The 24,217-nt window shown below is 47.3% G+C and overlaps 1 protein-coding gene across 1 annotated transcript in view; it reads left to right on the forward strand.

The window, feature by feature from the left end:
• The window catches only part of SLC13A3 (solute carrier family 13 (sodium-dependent dicarboxylate transporter), member 3), a 65,548-nt gene that overhangs the window by 28,246 nt on the left and 13,085 nt on the right, over positions 1-24,217 (forward strand). The window contains exons 4-10 of the mRNA XM_015570362.1: positions 7,823-7,889; positions 10,725-10,910; positions 13,181-13,306; positions 14,699-14,791; positions 15,742-15,846; positions 19,583-19,680; positions 23,256-23,368. Coding sequence (XP_015425848.1) covers positions 7,823-7,889; positions 10,725-10,910; positions 13,181-13,306; positions 14,699-14,791; positions 15,742-15,846; positions 19,583-19,680; positions 23,256-23,368 — 788 coding nt within the window. The remainder of the gene's footprint in view (positions 1-7,822; positions 7,890-10,724; positions 10,911-13,180; positions 13,307-14,698; positions 14,792-15,741; positions 15,847-19,582; positions 19,681-23,255; positions 23,369-24,217) is intronic.

A 24,217-nucleotide genomic window follows, 5' to 3' on the forward strand; every position in this document is an offset into this window, starting at 1 on the left:
TGGGTATCCACCGCAACCTGGGCACGTGCTCTGACAGAAAATTGAACCCTGACCTCCTGGTTCATAGGTCGACACTTAACCCCTGAGACACCACGGCCAGGCCCTTTGTTGTTTTAGTAATAGAAGACCTACTGGGGCACATGGCTGGGCAGGGAAAAGCTGAATTTCCCAACCTCCCTTGCAATTAGATGTGACTAAGTTTAGCCAATGGGAATGGGAATATGATGGAGTGGGTGAGCGATGCTGCCTGGCACCCAAAGATGGAAGCCACATATTGAAAAATGGATGGTAGATGCACCCCAGAAACTCTGGCTCCTTTACCCCACCTAGCACAACAAACATTACCCATGACACCATGGGTTTTGTGTGCTAGTTATGTTTTTTCAAATATTCGTTCAAGTAAATATATACATATTCATGCTGAAAATATACACATTCACCCACTGACCACCTACATTCAGTCTCATTTACTGTGGCGTGGTTACTTCCCCATCCTGTAATAAGGGGTCTTGCTTACTTTATTTCCGCAGCAGCCCTGAAACCTAGAAATGACTGTAGGTACTTTATAGAGGAGGTTGAGAGAGGTGAAGAACCAAGCACCTTATTGGTAAAGGACAGAGCCAGGGCCTAGGCAGGTCAAGGGCTTCCACGTGGAAGGGAAGACACGCTCTGGAGCAGGGGTTGGCAAGTCTTTTCTGTGAATGGTAAGATAGTCCCTGTAGGCTTTGCTGGCCACTCCGTCACAGCCAATCAACTCTGCCCTTGCCCAGAGGAGGCAGCCAGAGACAATACGTAAACGACCGTGTGCGCGCCTGTGTCCGAAGAAAACTGTTTATGATGCCGAACCCATAAACGTCATGAAATATTCTTCTTCTATTGACGTTTCCCAGCCATTTAAAAACGTTAGCATCATTCTACGCTGGCCGGCAGTGGGCTGGATTCCTAGGTTGTGGATCCCTATTTTGTAGTTGGTTTTCAAACTGTGTCCCCTGAGTCTTGGGTTCCAAGAGAGCTGCCTGGTAAGTGCCCTGGGTGGCAGCTAACAGGGAAGGCTGGCTCCTCCCATTTCAACTCCAGCTGCCCCTGCTGGACCTGCTTTATACACCGAGCTGCCAAGTAGCAGTCACGGGTGTTTACTGAGCACTTACTTTATGCAAGGACTCTTCTTAGGGCCTGACAGCTGAATGAGGAGGAGCTAGCATGGGCCCCCTTCAGAGAATGGAAATGGAGGAAGGAATAAACAAAACAGGATACATAAAATAAAAGAAAGCAGGTCACCCCACTTTCAAACAGCTGCTCTGGTGCTTTGGACCCAGATTGGCTGATTTCAGAGCCCATGTCCTGACCCTGTCATTCTGCCTCCAACACAAGAGCTTTTCAGAGTCTAGTGGCCAAAAAAAGGTTTGAAAGCCAAGTCCCTTATTACAAAGATGAAACATCCTAGACCTGGGAAACGGAAGGGACTTGCCCAAGTCACACACAATGTTGGGCACAAAGCGAAATTCTGTCTTCCCTCCAATTTATGCTGCAGGGTGTCAGGAGGAAGGAGACCCTGGGAGAGGTTGGGGCAGACGCCTGGGCAGTGGGATCAGAGAGTGATTAACGATTAACCCTAAGATCTAAAGCAAAACTCATTCCAGTGCAAAGAGAGATGCTCCCTTTCACCCAGTGCCTTCACTTGGTGAGGTGAGGTGAGGTGAGGTGAGGTGAGGTGAGGTGAGGATGGGGGTGGAGGGAGTGGAGGCTGTGCTCACGGGTCAGGACAGGGGCGAGGAGACTCCAGGGGCTGTAAGTCCATGAGAGACAGCCAAGCAGCAACCACAATGACAGTGTGCACTTTCACTTTCTGAAGCCCCACCACATGCCAGACACTGTGCTAAAATCCTCATACCCATCAGCTCACTGAATCTTCCCAACAGTACTGTGAGATAGAAGATCCCCATTTCACAGATGAGGAGACTGAGGCTCAGAGGCAAAGTGATTTGTCCAAAGTGCTGAGCTCTGTCGGGATGTGGAACCTGTGCTTCTGAGCACCACGTCAGAGCAGGACAGAGCTGAGGGCAGGGTGGTGCTCGCTGGACAAGACCCCAGGGGTCCTCAGACTCGGAGGACAGCCTCCTCTTCTCGTCTGTTCCTTCACCAGCTCTGCTCCTAGCGCTGCCCAGGGGACTGAGGAGCGTCCTTCTACCTGCACATTCTCATTAGATCCCCCACCGCGGCCCTGCGGGTGGCCCTCTCATCATGCCCATGTCACAGAGCAGGAAACTGACGCTCAGAGTGGTGAAGCATCTGCCCAGTGCCCTCAACCAGGAAGGGGCCCACCTGGCTGTTGAGTCTAAACTCTACCATCCTTTCTCCTGCATTTCTCTGCCCAAAGAAGCCCAGTTGGCCACCATGTCTTTCCTTTAGGAGTGTCCAAGAGGCCACCATTCAAAAATCCATATTTGAGGCTGGGTTAAGCACTGCCTGCCTTCTTTGCTCTTCATTCATGAGGCCAGGAGCGGGGGGCTCTTTTCTCAACTCTAAGATGAGGGCAGTACCTCCCATTTCAAATACATTCTTGTGAAGTTTACATGAGAAATGAGAACTGGGAACACAGGAAGGGGTTCGTTACTATGTGGAGATTGTATAAAAACCATTAGATTTCCAGGCATTGGAGGAGCTGGTAATAAACCTCACACGGTCAGGCACAGTTGAAGTTTCCTGTGCCTCCTGCTTGAGAGGGATTCATTTGTTTCTTATCTGTCTCCTTGTAAATGCCAAGCAGAAGGGAAGTTTGTGTCAATCTTTCCTTGCTGTGGTCTTGTTTCCCTACGTTGTTTGGCACGTAGTAGGTGTTGAATAAATGAGTGTAATTAAGAAATGAATAGACCAGCCCAGGCAGCGTGGCTCAGTGGTTGAGTGTCAACCTATGAACCAGGAGGTCAAGGTTCAATTCCCATCAAGGTACATGCCGGGGTTGTGGGCTCAATCCCCAGGGGGTGGGGGGGCGGAGAGCAGGAAATGGCCAGTCAACGGTTCTCTCACCATTGGTGTATCTAGCTCTCTCTCCCTCTCCCTTTTTCTCTGAAATCAATAAAAATATATTTAAGAAAAGAAAGAAAGAAATGAATAGACCAGTTACTTAACTGTTCCAAGCCTCAGTTTCCTCATAGATAAAATGGGGATATTTATACTTGCCATCTAGGTTGTTGTGAGTGCTAATTGAATGCATGGATGTAAACCTGCCTCATCTGGGACCTTTGACTTTCCCTGGGGTTCTCTTTACTTAATTTGATGCAAGAACTCTTCCCTGCGGGGCTTCTGTGTTCCCAACGTCTAGGTTAGACGAGGGTTAACAGTTCCAGGTCAGACCTACCAAGGGCCAGGTGGGCACCATTGGAGATGGAGTGAGATTCAAGGGAGAGGGGGTGGGGCGAATCAATAGTCCTGGAACAAGCCTGACTCTGCCACTAACCCTTTGGGTCATCTTGATCCCAACCCTGATCCACTTCTCTAGGCCTCAGTTTCCCTGGGTGTCAAGAGGACGGTAATAACCCCTGCCCAGCTCTCCCTGCCCTGCCTGATATAAACTCAGGTACTGGTGTTATTTGAATAAGACCTTACATAAACCCCAACCTCTAACCAGCCTTGTATATAGCATGTACATTCTAATATCGGGGCTCCTAGCTCAGATGCTGGCAGCAACCAGGGTCCGTGGATGAGTTTCAGGGGCTGGGGGGACTGAGGTCAACTGGTGAACACATGCTCCCTCTGAGGGTGTGGGCAGCCTCAGGAGGCTTCAGTTCCCCCATCTGTAACTTCAGGGGAGTCATTCTCAACCCGGCTCCCCAGAATACTCACCTGCAGAACTTTTCAAAAATACTGTGACCCCAGAATCACTAAACCAGGACCTCCAGGATGGGACACGGGCACTCCCAGGAAAAGCTGCCATTTCCCCAGGGGGTGCGGCGGGAAGGGTACAGAGAGAGCTAGCGATGGGTGGGGTTCAGGGTCACTGGGTCAGAGTTCTCCCTGTCCGTCCATCCCCTGGGGAGCGACTATGTCTCCCAGCATCTGTGTCCTATTAACAGCTCCATTTCCTGCTTCAGTGCCCTGACCTCTGGCCCTGTGCACTGCATGTGGACATGTATTCCCATCATGGGAGGCCCTAGGCCCTCACCCCCTTGGCCCAGGGTGAACTGATCTGCGTTTAGCCTTCAGACCCTGGCTGGTGGTCAGCAGCGTCAGCCTCAGACACAGTAAACATAGCACACAGCGAACTTGTCTTCCCTCTTATCTACGCTGCGGGTGTCAGGAGGTAGGAAACTCTGGGAGGTTGGGGTAGACACCTGATTTGTGGGCAGTGGGATCAGACAGCTGGGGCTGGTTAATGATCCACCCCAAGACCTGAAACAAAGCTCATTCCAGTGCAAAGAGAGATGCTCCCTTTCACCCAGTTGCTGTGTCGGGGAGGTGAGGTGAGGACAGGGGTGGAGGCAGTGGAGTGGAGGCTGTGTTACAGGCCAGGCTCCGGGGCTTTAAGTCCTGGTACAAACAGGACAGGAGTAGCCCAGAGTGGAGAGAGGAAGGAACTTACTTCCCCAGGTCCCTGGGTGAGGCAGAGAGAGAGCAGAAGCAGGGGTCTAGACCCTTCTTCCCAGTCCACGTGGGCGAAGATCCCAGAAATATATCTGTAGTCGAACAGGCTGAGTGTATTTCTGCTGCTGCCGTGATGGGGAGCGCACACGGGACAGGCTTGATCGTCTCAGTAAGAGGGTGTGTGAAAGGACCTGGGTTTTGGCCAGGTCGTGTGGAGGGGCATCCAAGGGAGCAGCTTTGCTCTACATTAGTTGCTGTCAGAAGTCAGGGGCAGCTTAATGGTTGGGTAAGGAAGTGGCAGCCATTCATTTGGCAAGTGTGGGGGTGCTTGGCATTTTGTGGGAGGCCAGCGGCTTTGTGCTTAGGCAACTTTAGCATCCTTGCTTCGGCTCACCGTTTTATCAGTGACTTGGAGGCCAGTGATGTGTAAGATTCTTTAGGTCCAACAGGAGAACAACATAACGCAGGTAGACATCAGGGGCCACTTCGATATTCTTTCTCAAGAGCAACCCACGTGAACTAACTCCTGGCTAGTGCTCGGATTCCTGTGACATTCTTTAAATCACAGTCTGGCACACTTCGGCCCAGCAACTCTAGCCCACTACCTGTTTTTTTGTGAGTCAACGATAGTTGATATATTTTTAAATGGTTGAAAGAAATCGAAAGTCGGATATTTTGTGACATGTGAAAATTATATGAAATTCAAGTTTCAGTGCCCCACAAATAAAGGTTTAGCCCCACATAACGTTTTACGTGTTGTCTGTGGCTGCTTCCATGATATCATGGCAGGGTTGACTAGTTAACAACAGAGACCATGTGGCTTCCAAAACCTAAAATATTTACCACTTGGCCTTTTACAGAAGAAATTTGCCAGTCCCTTCTTTAAATGGTACCTCAGCCCATTAGTTGCTATAAACAAAATATCCCCGATTGGGCATTTACTCCTCACAGTTCTAGAGGCTGGAAGTCCAAGATCAAGGAGCCAGCGGATTTGGTGTCTAGTGAGATTTGACTTCCTCTTCATAGAGGGCTGTCTTCTTGCTGTGTCCTGACATGGTTGCAGGGGCAGGAGGGCTCTGTGGGTCTCTTTTATAAGGGCACTAATCCCATTCATGAGGGTTCCACCCCTATGACCTAATTACCTTCCAAAGCTCCACCTCTTAATACTATCCCATTAGGGATTACATTTTAACATATGCATTTTGGGGAGGATATAAACATTCAGTCTGTAGCAAATGGGTCAACTCCTTAACCCTCTTGACAACCCTAGGAAAACTACTACTTCCATTTTGTGAATTAAAGAATTGAGGTGCCAAGTGATTCAGAGAGATCTCTAAACCAGGGTTTCTTAACCTCAGCATTATTGACATTATGTGTGGGATAATTCTTTTTTGTGGGGGCTGACTTGTGCATTGTAGGCTATTTTGTAGCATTCCTGGCCTCTACCCACTAGATGCCAGTAGCACCCCCCGCACCCCAGTTGTGACAACCAAAAATGTGTCCTGACATTGCCAATGTCCATGGGAGGGAGAAGTGGCCCCAGTTGAGAGCCACTGATCTAAGGTCACATAGTAAATGATGAAGGTATGATTTGAACCCAGAACCCAGTCACATGCTCAATACCTAGGGATGGTTTCTTTTGCCCTTGGTGATGATTTCAGCAGCAAGAACTTTTAATCTCTTCCATTTTTCTTGTCTATAAAACACTATCAAGCAAGGGATACTTTTAAAATAAAGTCAGATCCTGTCCTGACCCTGATCCAACACTCTTCCGCCTCTGCTCCCATGTGACTCAGAGGAGAAACCAAAGTTTTTACTGTGATCCCCAAGTCTCCTGTCTGATCCAGCCCATTTTCTGCTACCCCCATCCCTTGCCACTTATCTCACCTCACCTCCTACCCCTCTCCTACTCCCTCAGGCCCCTCTAGCCCCACTGGTCTCCCTTCTGCTTCTGGATACACCATCACCCTCTCACCTCAGGGCCTTTGCACCTGCTCTTAATTTCCCCAGCAGTTTGCATGGCTCACCCCCTCACCTTCTTCAGGTGTCTGTTTGCTGTTACCTTCTCAGTCATACTTCTCTTGACCATTCTTTACAAAGATTGTCTGATCCCAGAATACTGGGCCCCTTCCCTGCTTTATTTTTCTCCATGACACTAATTTCCATCTGAAATACTGTATATTATACTTATTTGTTTATGGTCTGTCTTCCTAACCAGAAGGTAAGTTCCACAAGGACATAGCTTTTCGTGTCTTGTCACTCAATGACATCACTGATGGAGTGATCGGCTAGGGTTCACTGACAGTTCTGGTCCTGGGCTCCAAGTTGCACCAAGCTCTTGTCTAAGAAAAATGGAAACACACCTAGAACTTATTCACTCTTAGCATTTTTATGGCCACTAGCCTAGTGCTGTCCCACTCCCTATCTCCCCTCGGGCTTCCTTAATCTCTGCTTTCCCAGCACACTGGCCTTCTCGTGGTTCCTCAGTTCTTCTAAGCTTCTTACCCAAGGGCCTTTGCACATGCTGTTTTTTGTTGCTCGAAACATTTTTCTCAAGACTCTTCATGTGGCTGGCTCCTTTTATCCTTAAGGTCTCACCTCCAAAGCCATCAGCGTGTGGTGTCTCTCTGTTGACTGATTACAGTAGGCCAGCTGCCCCCGCTCCCTACTATGTAATGACTTTCCATCCCCTGCCCCAGCTTTATGTCCACCCTCACTTTCGTCACTACCTGAAATGTTCGCTCTGTGTTCACTGTCTCCCTTTCTAGATCATTAACTTCCTGGGAACAGGGACCTTGTTATATACTTTTCACGGTGTACCCCAAGCTCATAGTCACTAGCACATAGTAGGTGCTCAACAAATACTTTTTGAATGAATACCTGGGAGATTGGGGCCACCCATTCCATTGCTGATCCATTGCCACTCATAACGAGTCTTTCCCAAACACCCCTTTGGCAATGGCTGCTCAGGTAAGCCTACGCTTGAGTTTTGGGCTGTCAAGCAGTCTTACAGCTAGCTAACTCCCAGCCCTCAAGTCTGGGGTCTCCAAATAGACACGGGTAGGGCAGGAAGATGGAATGTTGAGCGGCTTATTTTATTTATTTATTTGATTGAGTGAATCGTATGGGATTCTTGGCCAAGAGTGAACCCTGAAGAAGTACTCTTGACTGCCTACAAAAGGATGGGCACACTCCTGTCCCACTCACATGACACTAAGCACATCATGCTTTCTTCTCCTAGTTGCTGTGGCGACAAAAGGCATGAACCCTGTGCCCATGGAGATGCAATTTCTTGCCAGAAGAGAAGAGTGAGTTCCTGGTAAAAATCATTGAGGCGCCAATTCTTGGTCCAAGGAGATGATGAACGAGAGCTCAGTGCTGCAAGCAACCTCCCTCCCATCTCTGAAAATTTCTCCAAATGACATACTTGCCCAAGTTTCCGCCTTTCGCTTATGCATAGATCTCCACAGAATCCTTAAAAAGGCAAACGTGGTCAGGCAGAGGAGGACATTCAATCCCTAGAGTTTTAGTAAGGGGAGGGTCTCCAGGCCAGGCCCAGAGAGCAGAAGAGCACAAGCCACATGATAGTCAAGAAGGAGAGCAGGTGCAGACCAGGTCGAGAGGCGCCAAGGACAAAATCGTCCTGTGAGACAGTAATAATCGTGACTTCTGTGAGTCCAGAAGCACCTTCACATCAATAACATGTCCAGCCTCTGGTGGACTTTGTGTATAACAATATGGTTAAGATCTTGGGGTTTGGAGCGACACAGATCTGACTTTGAACCTGGGCTCTGCCACCTACCTGCTGTGTCATTTAACCTTTTTGAGCCTCAATTAAGTTCACCTAACAACTGGATATGATTCGGAACCCAGCTTAAAGGGTTGTTTTGAGATTAAATGGAATAATGTCGACAAAGCCAGCTGCTAGGCCCTACATGCACGATGGTAGCGCTTGTTATTAATGGCATTGTTATCGTGATTTAATGGTGATGGAACAGTAGGAAGTAAAGTGATTTGCTCTCAGCATTGCTGGGCATTGATCAGGTCTATTTCATTCACAAGTAAAATCCATAATATGTCCCATGGTTGTGAGTGTTATGCAGGAGAATAAAGCAGTAAAGAGGCCAGGGCGGGGGCCTGGAGCTGGAAAGGGCAGCTTTAAAACGGGTAATGCGAGAAGGCCTCTCTAAGAAGGTCATGCTTGAGCAGACACCTGAAGGAGATGCGGGATCGTGGAGGATCTGTAGAGTGTTCTCAGCAGAGGGACTAGCAGGGGCAAAGTTCCTGGGAGTCCAAAGCAGACAAGAAGCCTGTACGCTTCCTGTGGGGTTGGAGTTGGGAGAGTGGGTGGTAGATAATGTTAGAGAGATTGCCTGTATGGTGAGGGTGGTAGTAGTGGGACAGGGCATGTGGGACCTCATAGGCCGCTGATGTAGCGTTGATTTTGAATGGAGGGGAGCTGATGGAGGGATAGCAGAGGAGGAATATGATTTTACATCTGATTGTTTTATCCCAGGGACTGTACTCCTTCCCAGCACCCCTTGGGAGCTTTGAGTCCAGCTTTGAAATCATGGGTTCTGTGATGGCCCAGCCACTCACTACCATGAAATCTGGGAATCAATTTTTACCGCCTGCCTATGCAGAGTTTATTGGAAAATACCTGTTGCTACTCTCTGGAATGCCATGTCCATTAGATGAAAACTCTATGTCCACTGGATGCAAGCCCTGTCCCCTCTCTGGGCCTCAGTTTCCCCATCTAAACAAAGAAGAGGTTATACTAAATCAACCCTCGGGCCCATCTGCTCTCTCATTCTCACTGGGAGGCTCAGTCTGGTTGGGTTCCCACATCTGAGAGGCCACAGTTCCCGACCAGGCCACTCACCTGAGAAGTCAGACCATGATGACATGGGTCTGCAGCTGCTTCCTTGTGTCCCTTTCAGACTTCTGATCATGTCCCCATTGTCCACTGGAGATGGGGCCCCTCATGTAGCAATTAAAACCAGACAGTATTTGATGGATCTTTCATTATTTTAAAATATTTGATTTTTAAATATATATATATATGAACGAGCCCGCAACCCAGGCATGTGCCCTTGGCTGGAATCAAACCTGGGAGCCTTCAGTCCGCAGGCCGATGCTCTATCCACTGAGCCAAGCCGGCTAGGGCAAAATATTTGATTTTTTAATGGCACCGGAGCAATTCTTAATTTCATTCACTTATAAACGTTTTATAATTGCACAAGTAAATAAAAAACCCACTCTTAAACAAAAAATATATTTGGCATCTCACTCCCAAAGGCAAGTTAAAACAGTTAAGTGAATACCAATCTAGATTATTTATTGATATCTCTATATATACATACACACATTTTCTTAAATAAAAATGTTGACAATACTATATATGCTGTTTTGGAAACTGTTATCTCACTTAATGGAGTGTAGTGAACATCTTTTTACCTCAATCACATTTGTGTCAACATCATTAACTTTAAATTATATAATTAATAACTCTTAATTTTATTCTTTCCCAAAACTCTAACTGTGCAAGGAAAACAACCCAGAAAAAATACAAATAGAGAAAAAGGACCTGTAGTTCAACCCCCGAGAAAGGTACCAAAATGACTTTGCCTATTACTATTCTAGACTTTCCTTAAAACTCAAATATTCATGAAATAATGTGAATATTGTTAAAATAAAATAAAAACTAGTGCTGTTACCTATCTTTCCACTTTACATAGTGGATATCTTTCATCTTAATACACTCATCTAAATCACAATTTTTAAATAGCATCCAGAAAGGGGATCATCTTTATTTAGCCAATCCCCTTTTGATGGTGATTTAGGTTATTCTAAATGGGAATGATAAAAATTAATTAACCAATTAATTAAAATGGTATTTAACACCATGGGGAACTCTTGTACCCACACCGAGACATTTGCCCAATTATTTCTTTGGGACTAATTCTTAGCAGAGAACACCTGAGCTGAAGGGGGCCCAGCTCTAGAGGTTTTGATGTCGGTGCCGAATTACCTTCTCAGAAGACCATGGAGCTCTCCCCACCCCAGCAATGTGTGAGCTGCTCCGTGTGGGCCCAGGATCGCTGTGTGTGTGCTGAATGGCGTCTCTTTGGGTTTGTTTAAAGCAAAGACTTCCCTGAGGAGGCAGAGGATCCGCCGGCTCTTGCAGACAGCAACAAGAAGGCGAAAGAATATCGCAAAAACATCTGGAAGGGCCTCCTCATCTCCATCCCTTACGCGGCCAGCATTGGGGGCACGGCCACTCTCACCGGCACGGCTCCCAACCTCATCCTACTTGGTGGGATCAAGAGGTAAAAGCAAGTGTCATCGTTCATTGAGTGCCTTCTATTGGCCAGGCTTCAGCATAAAACCCAGCCAAGTCTCTGTGCTCTGTGGGACTTTTATTCTGGTGGGGAGATACATGGTAAAGGAAACAGCAAATGAATATGAGAGATGTCCACGTGATAAATTGTGAAATAAATCAAAGCAGGATAAAGGGGTAGGAGGCACAGGAGTGAGTCGGTCACGGATGTCCGGCCTTTCTAACAAGAGGACATTTGAGCAGAGGCCTCCAGGTGAGGGAGTGAACCCTGTGGACACAGAAGGATAGCGCCCTGCAGACAGAGGGGCAGCCTGAGCAAAGGTGAGCGGCATAAAGGCCCTCTAGGCTGCCGTGTAGAAGGTGGGGGGCATTGTGGGAGGAGATGCCCCAAGAAGAGGCCAGACGAAGGCAGCTCTTGTAAGACCCAGCGGGGAGTCCGTGGAAGCTGAGAGCAGAAGGGCGACGTGATGCGGCATCTGCTTTGAAAACAGCCCAACTGGAGGCGCTGGTCTGCGCTGTCCAGTGAGAAGCTTGGCAGCCACGCACGCGGGCCAGCGGGGCAGCGGGCTCTGCCAGGAGGTGAGGTGTCCCCATCTCTGAAACTATTTCAACAGAGGCGGGCATGAGAACCAGAGAAGGCTTCTCAGACAGCATGGCTTATCGGCTCGGTCATTCCAAGCCTCTTAGTTCAAAGATTTAAAAAAATTCCTGTATTTCAAGATCCTAAGATGTTCAGATTCTAGGATTCTGAGAGGTTTTCAGATTCCTGTGCAGTGGCGATACGGCCTGCATTGATTTAATCTTCACAAATGCACACGTAAGCATTTGGCAAGCAGATACAGTAAGAGGTCTTTGATGTCCCTCCCACATGGCCCCAGCGGCTGACCAGTTTCTTTTCCTGCTACTCAACCAAGGAATCAAGGACCTAGTATCGGGAGGGTGAGGGAAAGCTGGTGTTGGTCTCCTGAGAGCAGGTTTGGCATACATAAATCAGTCCTCTACTTGAGGGTCATTGAAATTATTTTTATGAGAAATTTTAAGTACACTCCAGTTTTGCCTCACAAACTGATTTTAAAACCTTAAACCTCCACTATATCATATCAGGTGCCTAAGTTCCTTGATTGTATGATTTGATGGTAGAAACCAGTGATTCTCAGCCATTGGGTGCTTGTTAGAGTCCCTGGGGGAGATGGAAAAATACAGGTGGGTCTCAGTTGCACAGTGTGATTCAGGGGGTGTGAGATGGGCCAGGCGTCAGCATTTTGCCAATTGATTTCAGCCCGCTGCAGACCTTTGGTGTCTTTCCATCTCCATTCTCTGAGCAAGGCTTGGCTGTGCCTTAGGTTTTGGTTAGCAAACCGAGATGGCCCTGTTTCAGATGTGGGCACAGCCTGGGCTGGCCCTGTAGTCTCCTCAACTGGAAGAGGCTGGACAGGAAAGATGTGGGTTCTGGGAGCCTCAGGGCAGGTCCTGAGGTGGGGGATGCAGGTAATGGGGTGGCAGTTGCTACCAGAGAAATTTCAGGCTGCCTGCCCATGCTGACATGAGCAGAACTTTGTCCCAACTTTAAAAGAAATTAGGGAGGGTCCGACCAGCATGGCTCACTGGTTGAGCGTCTACCTATGAACCAGGGAGTCATGGTTCAATACCCAGTTGGTTGTGGGCTCGAACTCCAGTAGGGGGTGTGCAGGAGGCAGCGGATTAGTGATTCTTATCATTGGTGTTTCTCTCTCTCTTTCTCCCTGAAATCAATAATAATAATAAAAAAAAAACTTAAAGAAATTAGGGAGGAAATGCTGGAGTTGTAAGTGAAAATATCAAACATGAAGGATTTGGAGTAAATTGTATATAAATTACATGCATGTTATTGGCAACATTTAATTGCTCAGGCTTGGACTCTCTGGTCTTGGAGGAGAGGATTTAGAAGGAATGCTAAGTAATATGGAGTTCTGGTTCTCCAGCTAGGAGCCCGGGAGACAGGGCAATAGCTGCCCTGAGCGTTTTCCTGGGGCTTTGCTCCCCAAATTCATTTCATTAGTTTATTCTGATTATACATTTAATGGTGGGTACATTATAGAACTCTCGGATAATATAGAAAAATAAACATTTGAAATACCTTTCATGCTACTGTGAATATTTAACATACTTCTCATTTTTCTATGCATGTGTGCGCGCGCACACACACACACACACACACACACACACACACACACCGGCGTGGCTGATCTTGGCTGGCTCTCACCTCCCTCTTTTCTCCAGTGCCTTCCCACAGAGCGACGTGGTGAATTTCGGCTCCTGGTTCATTTTCGCCTTACCTCTTATGGTGCTGTTCCTGGTGATTGCCTGGCTCTGGATCTCCTTCCTGTATGGGGGAATGTTCACGAGGTACCACCTTCATGTTTCACTTGAGCTTTGAGCCAGACTGAGCTGTGTTTGACCCAGGTTCCCTCTCACTAGGGAATGGCGGCTTGAGTCTTGGTCTTCTGCATACACCGAGGACTGTCTTTATAATGTCATGTTATCTTCTCACTTGGTGACTATAGTAGACCTCACTTCCCTACTGTGTGCAGATAGTGGGTGGTGTGTGGATAGTGGGTGGTGTGTGACCTGCCTACTATGCTCAAACCCTCAGTTAATTCATCCATCATCGATATTAAACCACTAATAAAAACACATTTTTATTTTAATAAATATTGTCAAGTCATTCTCCATAAGAATTGTACTAATTTGTTCTCCCATTTACCACATATAAGAGTGTCTGTTACCATACAACAAAGTGGATTTTTGCCAATCTGATAAGAGAAAAGTAATTTGCATTTACTTTATTGAGAGTAATTTTGAACACCTTTTAACATTGGGGGGCAATATGAAAAGTTTTTATATATTCATGGGGACCATTGGTATTCACTTTCCTGTGAATTGCTAAACTGTGTGTCTATATCCTTTGTACATTTTTCAAATGGACTGTTGGGGTTGGTTGATCTTATTGATTTCTAATACTCTTTATATATTGAAAGATTAGTGATTGTTCTGCAATATGAGTTGCAAATATTTTCCTAACTTGCTTTTTACTTTGCTTACAGTGCTTTCTTTCATGTAGGATTTTTGAGAAAATTTTACATAGACTATTTATCAATCTTTTCTCATATGGCTCCTGAATTTTCCATTACAGTTAAAAGGGCCCTCCCATTAAAGGAGTTATAAAAAAAAGTAATCACAGTTTTCTTCTGATATTTTAATATTTTTCACATTTAAATTCCTTTTTATCTATTTGGAGTTTATCCTTAGGGTGCTATGAGGTTTAAATTCATTGTCATGGTATCCTTGTCAAAAATCAATTGACCACAGATGTGTATGGGTTTATCTCTGAACTCCCAATTCTGTTCCATTGAACTATATGTCCAACACCATTGAACAAATAGCCCATCTTTTGCATACCAGCTGTGATACCAACTTTATCACAGATAAATCCCCATTTATATTTGGCTATATTTCTGGGCTTTCTATTTTATTCCATTGATTTGTCTGTTTATTCATGTTTCTGTTTGATCCCCTAAAGGATCCCCTGGGAGTCAGATGATCAGATTCACATTTAAAAAGAACATCCAGGCTCTATGTGGGGCGAACAGTTTTTAGGAAGGGAAGACAGAGGGAGACCAGCAGGCCACTGGAGTTTCCCGAACAGAGATAATGAGGCCTGGCCAGGTGGTGGTGGGCTGGGGCGACGTTAGTCACCCTTGCAGTAGCCACTCCTAACTTCTCTACTTTCTGTTTCAGGGGCTGGAAGAAGGACACAGAGGTCAATGCTACTGGAGAAGAAAGGGCTCGAGCTGTGATTCAGGAGGAATACAAGAGTCTGGGGCACATGGTGTGCGCGATCCAGGGACCCATTGGGTGGAGAGAAAACTGGGCGGTAGACTGTCAAGAGACTTACCTCTTGGTCTGATTCCTGGGTCCCCCGGGGGCTGAGTCCCAGGGGAATCTCAGGGCCAGTGGCCTGAAATGGGGTCCTGGAGATGGAGGGGAGGGAGGTGACTCACACAGTCAGCCTCTTGCCCTGGTGCTGGGGTAGATTCTAGGAAGCTCCTCAGGGTGTACTTGGGGTGGGGACTTGCCTCCGTCTTGCCAAATGCACCCTTTCCCTCCTGGTACATGGGATACTCAACATAGCTTTGGACAGCTTCCAGGACCTTGTTTAAAGTGTGTATTTCCTGTGGTAACAATAACTCGGAGTCAGCAGGCTTGCCCCCAAGGGCTGACTCTGCCACTCACTTCCTGTGTGACCTCGGGCAAGGCACTAACCCTCTCTGGGCTCTGTTCCCCAATCTGTGAAATGGGCACATTGGGTAGATATTTGCCCCCAACAGTTGCAGACTCTCTCTCTTTCTACTTCCCTTCATGTCTGTCCCTTTCTGTGTTTGTCCCACTCCGTGCTCATGTTCATCCCTGTGTGTGACTCTTTGCCTACCTCTCTGTCTCCTGTCTCTCTGATTCTCTCTTTGTCACTCTTTCTCTGTCTCTGGATTCTCCCTAGGACTCTGGGAAATTACCAGTAAAAATTATATAAATAGTTTTGGTGAGGGGCCGCTTGATACTTAGGAAGGACCCTGGCGAGTGTGGTAGCCCCAGGCAGGAACCACTCACACCACAGAACAGCCCTCTCCTCACGCGGGGGGCTTCCTGGGGAGTGAACTCCTCCTTTCAGTTTCTCAGAGGCAGGGTCTGGGCCCAATCACACTGTGGGCACCTGCCCGAGGCCTTCCCACCCCGCAGACCGCCCGAGCCCACGGTCACCATGTGCCTGCATATCTATACCACAGGTTTGCTGAACGGGCGGTTTTCGTCCTTTTCTGCATGTTCGCCATCCTCCTCTTCTTCCGGGACCCGAAGTTCATCCCTGGCTGGTCCAATCTCTTCAAACCTGGGTGAGCCTCTGGGGACCCACAGGTGGAGTCCAACAGGGAAGATTCCGGGATGGGCCGCGTGGAGCTGGAGAGGCAGTGCAGTGGGGTGACCTGGGCGAGGTTCATGCCTCTGGTCCCTGGTCATTATTAATGGCTCCTTTTTTGCTCTCGAAAGAGTTTTGGTTTGGAGGATAAGACATTTGGGTTCTCATGTATTAAGAGCTTTGTCTTTGAAATCAGACAAAACTGGGTTTCATGGGCAGCTGTGTGACTTACAAATTGTGCAGCCCCAAACATGTCATTCATTCATTCATGCACTCAGTCAACATTTTTTGAGAGCCTAATATGTGCTAAGCATTATGCTAGATGCTGGGGACACAGACAAAAACAAGTAGTTAGACAACAAAATAACATTGTAATGAGTGCAATGAAAAGAGTGAGAGGGTGGAATTATAAACGAATGGAGTGGGGGCCTTGACTTTGGATAGTTCTGGGAAGAACCGAAGTTAGAGTGGAGATAAAAACTGGAGACACACTAGGCATGTCTATGAGAGCCTGAAGTAGGAACCAACTTAGGACACTTGAAGCCCAGTGTGACCCACGCCTAGTGGGAAGGGAGGGGAGTGGGCAAGACGTGGCTGGAAGGGAAGGTGAGGGCCAGATCATGGAGGTCTTGTTGGACATGTTAAGCATTTTGGTATTTTTTAGTAAGAGTAATGGGAAGCTATTGGAGGATCTGTGTCGCTGTGTCCTCATCTGTAAAATGGTATAATAATAGCACATTTCTCACCGAATTGTTCTGAGGATAAATGAGTTAATACATGTCAAACGATTAAAATTGCTCATAGGAAGAACACAGTAAAACATCAATTACATTTACTAGAGAATGGATAGTGGGGTCAAAAATACAGGTGAGAGAACAGTTAGGAGCTATGACACCATCCCAACGGCCCCTGTCATCTGAGACAGGGGTCAGGAAACTAAGGCTTATGGACCAAAGCTGGCCCACCCTTGTTTTTGAATGGTTTTTACATTTTTTAATGGCTAGGGAAAATCAAAAGATAATACAGGATGGGGCAAAAGTAGTTTTTAGTTATGAGTAAGCAAAACACAGAAATTATTCTTGCATCATTATTAATTATTGTATTATCTTCCATATGAACAACTGTAAACCTACTTTTGCCCCACCCTGCATTTTGTGGCACATGAAAATTATATGAAATTCAAAGGACAGTGTCTACAAATAAAGTTCTGTTGGACCACAGCCATACCTTTGACATCAACTTTGCTATGATGTCAAAGTTGAGCCACGACAGAAACCACATGGCCTGCAAAGCCAAAGGTATTTACTGTGTGGCCTTTCATAGAAGATGTTATGGACCCCAATCTCGGCGAAGGCTTTAACGGCTTGAATGAAACAAAGAAAGTGAAAATCACCTAGAATCTTTGTCTCCAGATCTGATGGACATCCTTTCTGACGTAAAAGGAGTGCCTCTCTGAGAACCATTCCACGACTTGATTGGATTGGTGGCTATAAGACTGTGTACATTAGGCTAAAATCACTTAACTATATCCTTAAAATGGGTGCATTGTATTCCATGTTAAGTATATATTTCAGTAAAACTAATTTTTAAAACACAAGCAAAAACTGACTGAAAAGAAACCTATCTAAACACAAGATTTTTTTGACAGAAGTGTGATTATAGTGAACATATTGTTTGTGCTCTGCTGTTTCTTGTTTCATGATAAAAGTTATGTTTACTCATTATAAAAAATTCAAGCAATGCTGAAGTGAAAAAGTAAAATTTAGTTGTCCTTCATCTCCCCTCTGTCCCACTCCCCAATGATATTCACAATTAAAGTTGGTGTGTAATATTGTACACACACACGCACACATGCACATTAATACACACACAGAGACATATAACAAAAAATTGGGAAATATAATAATAGGATCATGGATAGTTTGCCATTTCATTCTTCTTATTAAATATTTTTATTGATTTTATTTATTTCAGAGAGGAAGGGTGAGGGAGAGAGAAACATCAATGATGAGAGAGGATCATCAATTGGCTGCCTCCTACACACCCCCTACTGGGGATTGAGCCTGCAACCTGGGCATGTGCCCTGACTGGGAATTGAACTGTGACCTCCTGGTTCATAGGTCAACACTCAACCACTGAGCCACGTTGACAGGGCTATTTCATTCTTTTTAAACACTGCATAGTATCCTATAGAATGGGAGTATCTTAATTTAGCTTATCAATTCCTTTTGGATTGTGTCCAATACTGCAAATAAAAACTTTTTTTCTACTTACAAGGTTTCTTGGTTGTATGTCTACACATAAAAATTTATATTATCTCGTATATTAGAAAAAGATGTAGGGTATTTCATTATGTACATATTATATATATTATTTAAAACACTTTATTTAAACATGTCTCTACTAAGCATCTTCTATTTTTCAGTCTTATCAAATGAACATCTCTGTACATAATCTGTGTACAGAGTCCAGTTATTTCCTGAGGGTAAATTCCTTGGCGTATAATAACTGGATCGAGGGGTATTCACATGGAAAGTATTGAAGCATGATGCCAGCTGTCCTCTGGAAGGTTAAACATTTATTTTCCCACCAGCCCCATATGTTTTCCAACATCCTCATTCGGTGTTACCACCCTTTCCAAGTTTGCCTGTCTGTTCACAGAGGTAAAAACAGAGTAGTACTCCGTTAGTGTTTTGATTTCTATTTCTCTAGTATAGTGGTATCGCCCACCTTTTCCAGTTTCTTGGCCATTTGAACACTCTTCTTCCCACATGTGTGGGCTAAACATGCTTTTGTTAGTAGTTGGCTCTGAGCTTTATTGAACTTGCAGCTGGGAAATCTGGGTTCAGTACCCATCTCCCCATAGACCAGGGGTGGGCAAACTTTTTGACTCGAGGGCCACAGTGGGTTCTTAAACTGGACCGGAGGGCTGGAACAAAAGCATGGATGGAGTGTTTGTGTGAACTCATATAAATTCAAAGTAAACATCATTACATAAAAGGGGACGGTCTTTTTTTTTTTTTTTTAGTTTTATTCATTTCAAACGGGCCGGATCCGGCCCGCGGGCCGTAGTTTGCCCACGGCTGCCATAGACCATGGTCTGGCCTTGAGCCAGTTGCTCTGTTCTCTGAGCCTTGGGTTCCCCATCTGAAATGGAAGAGGCCTACCCCAGGCTTCTGAGGGCTTAGCACCTCCTCCACCTGTGGATCCTTGCAAGCTGGTAGTTAGGTTTTGTGGGGCCATGAAGCTGGCTCCGTCTGGGCTCTGCTGATCTGAGTGAGCTCCATGTCCATGTAGTAAGCCGCCCATCCCAGGAGGAATGCAAACAGAAGCTGAGCAAATGCAGAGCTGCTACAGGAACCCTGGTTACAGTGATCCATGGGGGTTCCACAGACCCCGGTATTCTGTGGCTCTCAGATTCTTTCCTCCTTGGTCAAGTCTCTTGACCTCGTGTCCTTGAGTTGCGAGGAAAAGTATTTGTTTGGCTCAAGCAGGATCTAAAAGCCCCGGGGGCCGTGGGCAAAGGGCTTTTGCATCCACGGGCGGTTACATCCGTGCCGAGTTCAGATCAAGACAGAATCCAGAGGCCGCTGACCAGGCCCCTTCACAGTGGCCCTGATGCCCTCCCACAGATCCTCACTGGTGAATCTGCCAGCCTTGGCCTGCTGAGATGCCCAGGGCCACATGACTCAGGGCCTTGTCTGTCCTTGTAGGTTTACTTCTGATGCTGTAACCGGCGTGAGCATTGTCACCATCTTGTTTTTCTTCCCATCCAAAAGGCCCTCTCTCAAGTGGTGGTGTGACTTTAAAGGTAAGGTCGTCAGGGCTGGGGTGTCGGTGAGCTCAGTGAGTTCTGTGGCGTGGAGCGTAGTAATCGGTGGCCTGAGGTAGGCCCCACACCTGGGACCTGAGAGCCCTACTGTACGAGCCATGAGCCACCCTGAGTCTTCCCCACCCCCTGCTCCCCGTTCTCTGTCTGAGCAGCTACCTTGTCTGGCACTTAGGGCTGCCGGAGGTGACTGTCCAGGGCAGGGCCTAGCAACTAGATACAGTCCCTGGGCCAAATCCAGCTGCCTGTCTATTTTTGTACAACCCATGAGCTAAGAATGGCTCTCACATTTCTAAATGGTTGAAAAGAATCAAGAGAAAAATATGACATACAAACATTACATGAAATTCAAATTTCAGTGGCCATAAAGTTTTTAATTTCTTCGATAAGAAATTTGTGGGCTTTTAATTTCTCTAGTTATATAAGTGTCTATGCAATAGCCTCATTGTTGCCTGTTGGCCCACAAAGCCCGAGATATTTACTCTCTGCTCCTTTATAGAAAAGCTTTGCCACCTCTGGACTTGCAACCTAATTGCCCACAGGGCCAGATGTGAGCATCTCAAGCTGGGTTAAAATGAATAGGAAGCGGTGTGGATTGAGGCAAAACTGCTGAAAACATTCAAATCCAGCCTAAAAGCAGCACAGAGCCCTCCTCCAAACTGTCTGTGGTCTGGCCTTGGCCTTCAGAGCCCCATCCAGCATGTGACCCCACTGGATGTCCAGCAGTCTGCCTTGAGAGGGTGCCGACACCTGCCACCTGTCACAGATGAGCATGTGTGTGCCTGGCCCATCGCTATCCGGGGAGTGAGATGAGCTCTGGACCAGGAGTCAGGAAACAGTGGTCCTAAGCTAACTATTTTCTATTGTGTGTCTTTTAATTTATTTTTATTGATTTCAGAGAGGAGGAGAGAGAGAGAAACATCAATGATGAGAGAGAGTCATTGATTGGCTGCCTCCTGCGTGCCTCACACTGGGGACGGAGCCCGCAACCTGGGCATGGGCCCTGACGGGGAAGTGAACCGTGAGCTCCTGGTTCATAGGCCGACGCTCAACCACTGAGCCACACCGGCCAGGCACTATTTTCTATTGTAGGAAAAAAATGGCATATTAGGAAGGATAGTGCCAGTTTTGTAGGATGGGGGTTGGAGTGTGGGGAGTAGCGCGTAAGGATCAGGAGGGAGAGGATTTCTCGGTCCCACCAGTAGTTCCTGGAGCAGAGCTGGCCCAGGAGGAGGCTGGCACAGGGTCCGAGGGGCTTAGGCTGTGGGCTTTGGCCTCTGCAAAACCAAACAGGCTTCCCTTGTTCCTCCATCTCTGCCTCTCTGTCTTGCTTCCAGGCGCTTTCCTCACAACCCGCTCCGTGTGTCATTTCTTGGTCTCTTCATAGTTTCTACTGCTCCTTAGCTTTTGAATTTTGATAGTCTTCGCTTCATTCTAGTTCTTGCCTTTTTGTAAGTTCTGTCTTCACCTTGCTGGTGCCCACTCTCTTTTAGTATCTGCTCCCACGGCTTCTACTTCCTGTTCCCTCAGCCTCCGTCCCCCTGGCTTTCGTCTTACCGTGTGTGCTCCTTCGCGTCCGCTCCCTCGGAGCCTCTGTTGCCTCCTGGCATCTTTTTCCTCATAACGTCTGCTTCCTCATGACCCCCACTTCCTCGAAGCTTCTGCTTCCTGGGAGGACCTGCTTCCTCAAAGTGTCTGTGTCCCCACAGAACCTCCGCTGCTGGCCCCCCTCCTATATTATTATGCGACCTCTGTCCATTCTTCTACCTTCAGTTATCACTTCTCTTTGTCCAGTTGTCTCTCTATTGCCCATGGATGCTTCCGAGAGTAAGAATCTAGTTGGTTTGGTTTGTTTGTCTTTTTAAAATAGCAGCTGTATTGAGATATAATTTACATACTGTACAAATCACTCGTTTGAAGTGTACATTCGGTGGTTTTCAGTATATTCACGGAGTTGTACAGTCATCAGTACTAGTTTAGAACATTTTCGCCACCCCATGAAGAAACCCTTGTTCATTAGCAGTCGCTCATGCCCCTCCCCTCAAGCCCTAGACAATCACCAGTTTACTTTCTTTATGGATTTACCTATTCTAGATATTTTATATAAATGTAAACATAGTTACATATGTGATTCTTTGTGACTGGCTGCTTTTTTAATTAACATGATGTTTTTAAGGATGAGCCATGTTGTAATAACATGAATCAATATTACTACTTTTTTTTTAAATCCTCACCAAAGGATATGGTGAGTGAAAAAGAGAGAGAGAGAGAGAGAGAGAGAGAGAGAGAGAGAGAGAGAGAGAGAGAGAGAGAGAGAGAGAGAGAGAGAGAGAGAGAGAGAGAGAGAGAGAGAGAGAGATCAGTTGGTTGCCTCCCACACACACCCCGACTGGGGATTGAAACCACAACCTAGGTATGTGTCCCGACCAGAAACTGAACCCCAAACCTTTTGGTGTATGGGACAATGCTCCAACCAACTGAGCCAGGGCGGTACTTGCTATTCTTATTTGGGCAGATCTTCCCCCACCAGCCTACCTTGTAGCCTCATCGGTTCCTGACCAGCCTGTGGCCTGGCTGCTCTTGACCGGGTCCCGTCCAGGGTTCTGTCACCTGGGAGTGGGCTCATAGGACCTGAGCTTCCTCTCGGGCTGGGGCTGTGGGAAGGGCACCAGGACCTGGATGTCTGGTACCCCAGCTCTGTCCCTGATTTGCTGGGTGACCTCCCAGTGAGTCCCTGGTTTCTCTGGAACTGGCTTTCCTGAGTAGGTCCCTTAGACACTTCTCGCCTCTGGCTTTCCTAGTGTACAGAATGGGAGCTGCAGGCTCCAATGCCTACAGGGAGGTGACATGTATGGAGGCAGCGGATGGGGTGCAGGGCAATGTGTTTCAGGAAACAAGGCCCTCCCTGTTCATCATTCCTTCCACATTTTTGAAACAGAAAACATTTTCTGTCTTACATGAAAATAGCAAGTGCCCAGCCCCGTGGAGAATAGGGATGCCCGTTTATGCATGTTTTGTCCGTGGCTGCTTGGTGCCATCACGGCATCCTAGTTGCAACAGAGGCCGCAAAGCCTAAATTATCCAGTCCCTCACCCTTTACAGAAGTGTGCTGGCCCCTGTTCTGGCCACTGCACGCACCACCGCCTTTGAAAACCTAAAAACCATCCCATAGTTCCACGGACCAAAGATTCCCATAGCTTTTTTCTCTCCTGAATAGCCTTCCTCTTTCCTTCCTCCCTTGCACTTCCAGCTACAGAGAGAACCTTCTGCCCTGGGTGAGGGTGAAAGTAACACTTGCCCAGGACTGTGAGAGGCTGGGAGGGTGTCCTGGCGTGGAGGCCTGCTTCCAGGACACCCCCAGCCGCGGGGCCCCACTGTTTTCATTCTGAATAGTGCAGGTGCCATGCCATGTGGTGTGGGTTTTCCCCTGCAGCTCCAAAGTCAGATGCTGGAGCCAGATCGTGGCTTCCTGGAGAACCCCGAGTGCCCCCAACAAAGACAGGCCTGCAGGGAGCCGTGTCCACCCCTCAGAGTGAGTGTCTTCTCTCTCTGCCCAGCTCCCAACACAGAGACAAAGCCCCTGCTGACGTGGAAGAGGGCGGAGGAAACCATCCCCTGGAGCATCATCCTCCTCCTGGGAGGTGGCTTCGCCATGGCCAAGGCCTGCGAGGTAAGAGGGGCAGGAGGGCTGCACGCCCGGGCGGCGTGGGCAGGTCCCAGTCCCAGCTGCAGGTGCAGCCGAAGGGCCAGAGACGCCATGGGCCCTGCAGACACCACCCCCCTCCTTTGCCAATTAGGATAATCATAGTTCCCCTCTCGGTGCCCGGTGCTGAGGAGAAAGACAGGAGTAAGGTCTGATCTGGAACCTCAAGGAGCTCACAGTGGACTCGATACTATTGCTGGTACCAATAACATCACGACTCGAGGGTTCTGTAAGCACAGGGGACCACCACCACATACAGTGCTCGCCTTGTCCAGTGTGCTTTACATGCAGTCACTGCTTTAAACTTCCAAACAAGTCCGTGAGATACATGCCATCATTCTTCCCATTCTATAGATTAGGAAATGGAGGCACAGAGAGGTAAAGTCACTTGCCCAAGGGCACACAGCTATGTACTCCAGATTACGATCCAGGAAGTTTGACTCTAGAGTGTATGCTCTTAGCCACTATGATATAAATATTAGGTACTTTTAATACTATTTATTTAATTAATCATTAATGTTATTCTAGAGGGTTCTGTGAGCTCATAGGCAGGGCTGGGACTAGAGTGAGGCGAGTGAGGCACCGAGGGTGCAGGATTTCCAGGAGGCGCTCACGCTCGGGGTCGTCGGCCCTGCTCAGAGGAAGTGCAGCCTCAGTGTCCACCATATGTCATGGTGTATTACCTCACTGACCCCTCACAGGACCCTAGGGTCTAGGTAATATTTTACCCCCATTTTCCAGGCAGGAAAACCGAGGCTCAAAGTTCTTACTCTGTGGGGTTGTTGGGAGTAATTAAAGATATGCGGACGCAATCCA

The sequence above is a fragment of the Myotis davidii genome, unplaced genomic scaffold (assembly GCF_000327345.1).
Source record: "Myotis davidii unplaced genomic scaffold, ASM32734v1 scaffold827, whole genome shotgun sequence".
Classification (NCBI taxonomy): Eukaryota; Metazoa; Chordata; class Mammalia; order Chiroptera; family Vespertilionidae; genus Myotis; species Myotis davidii.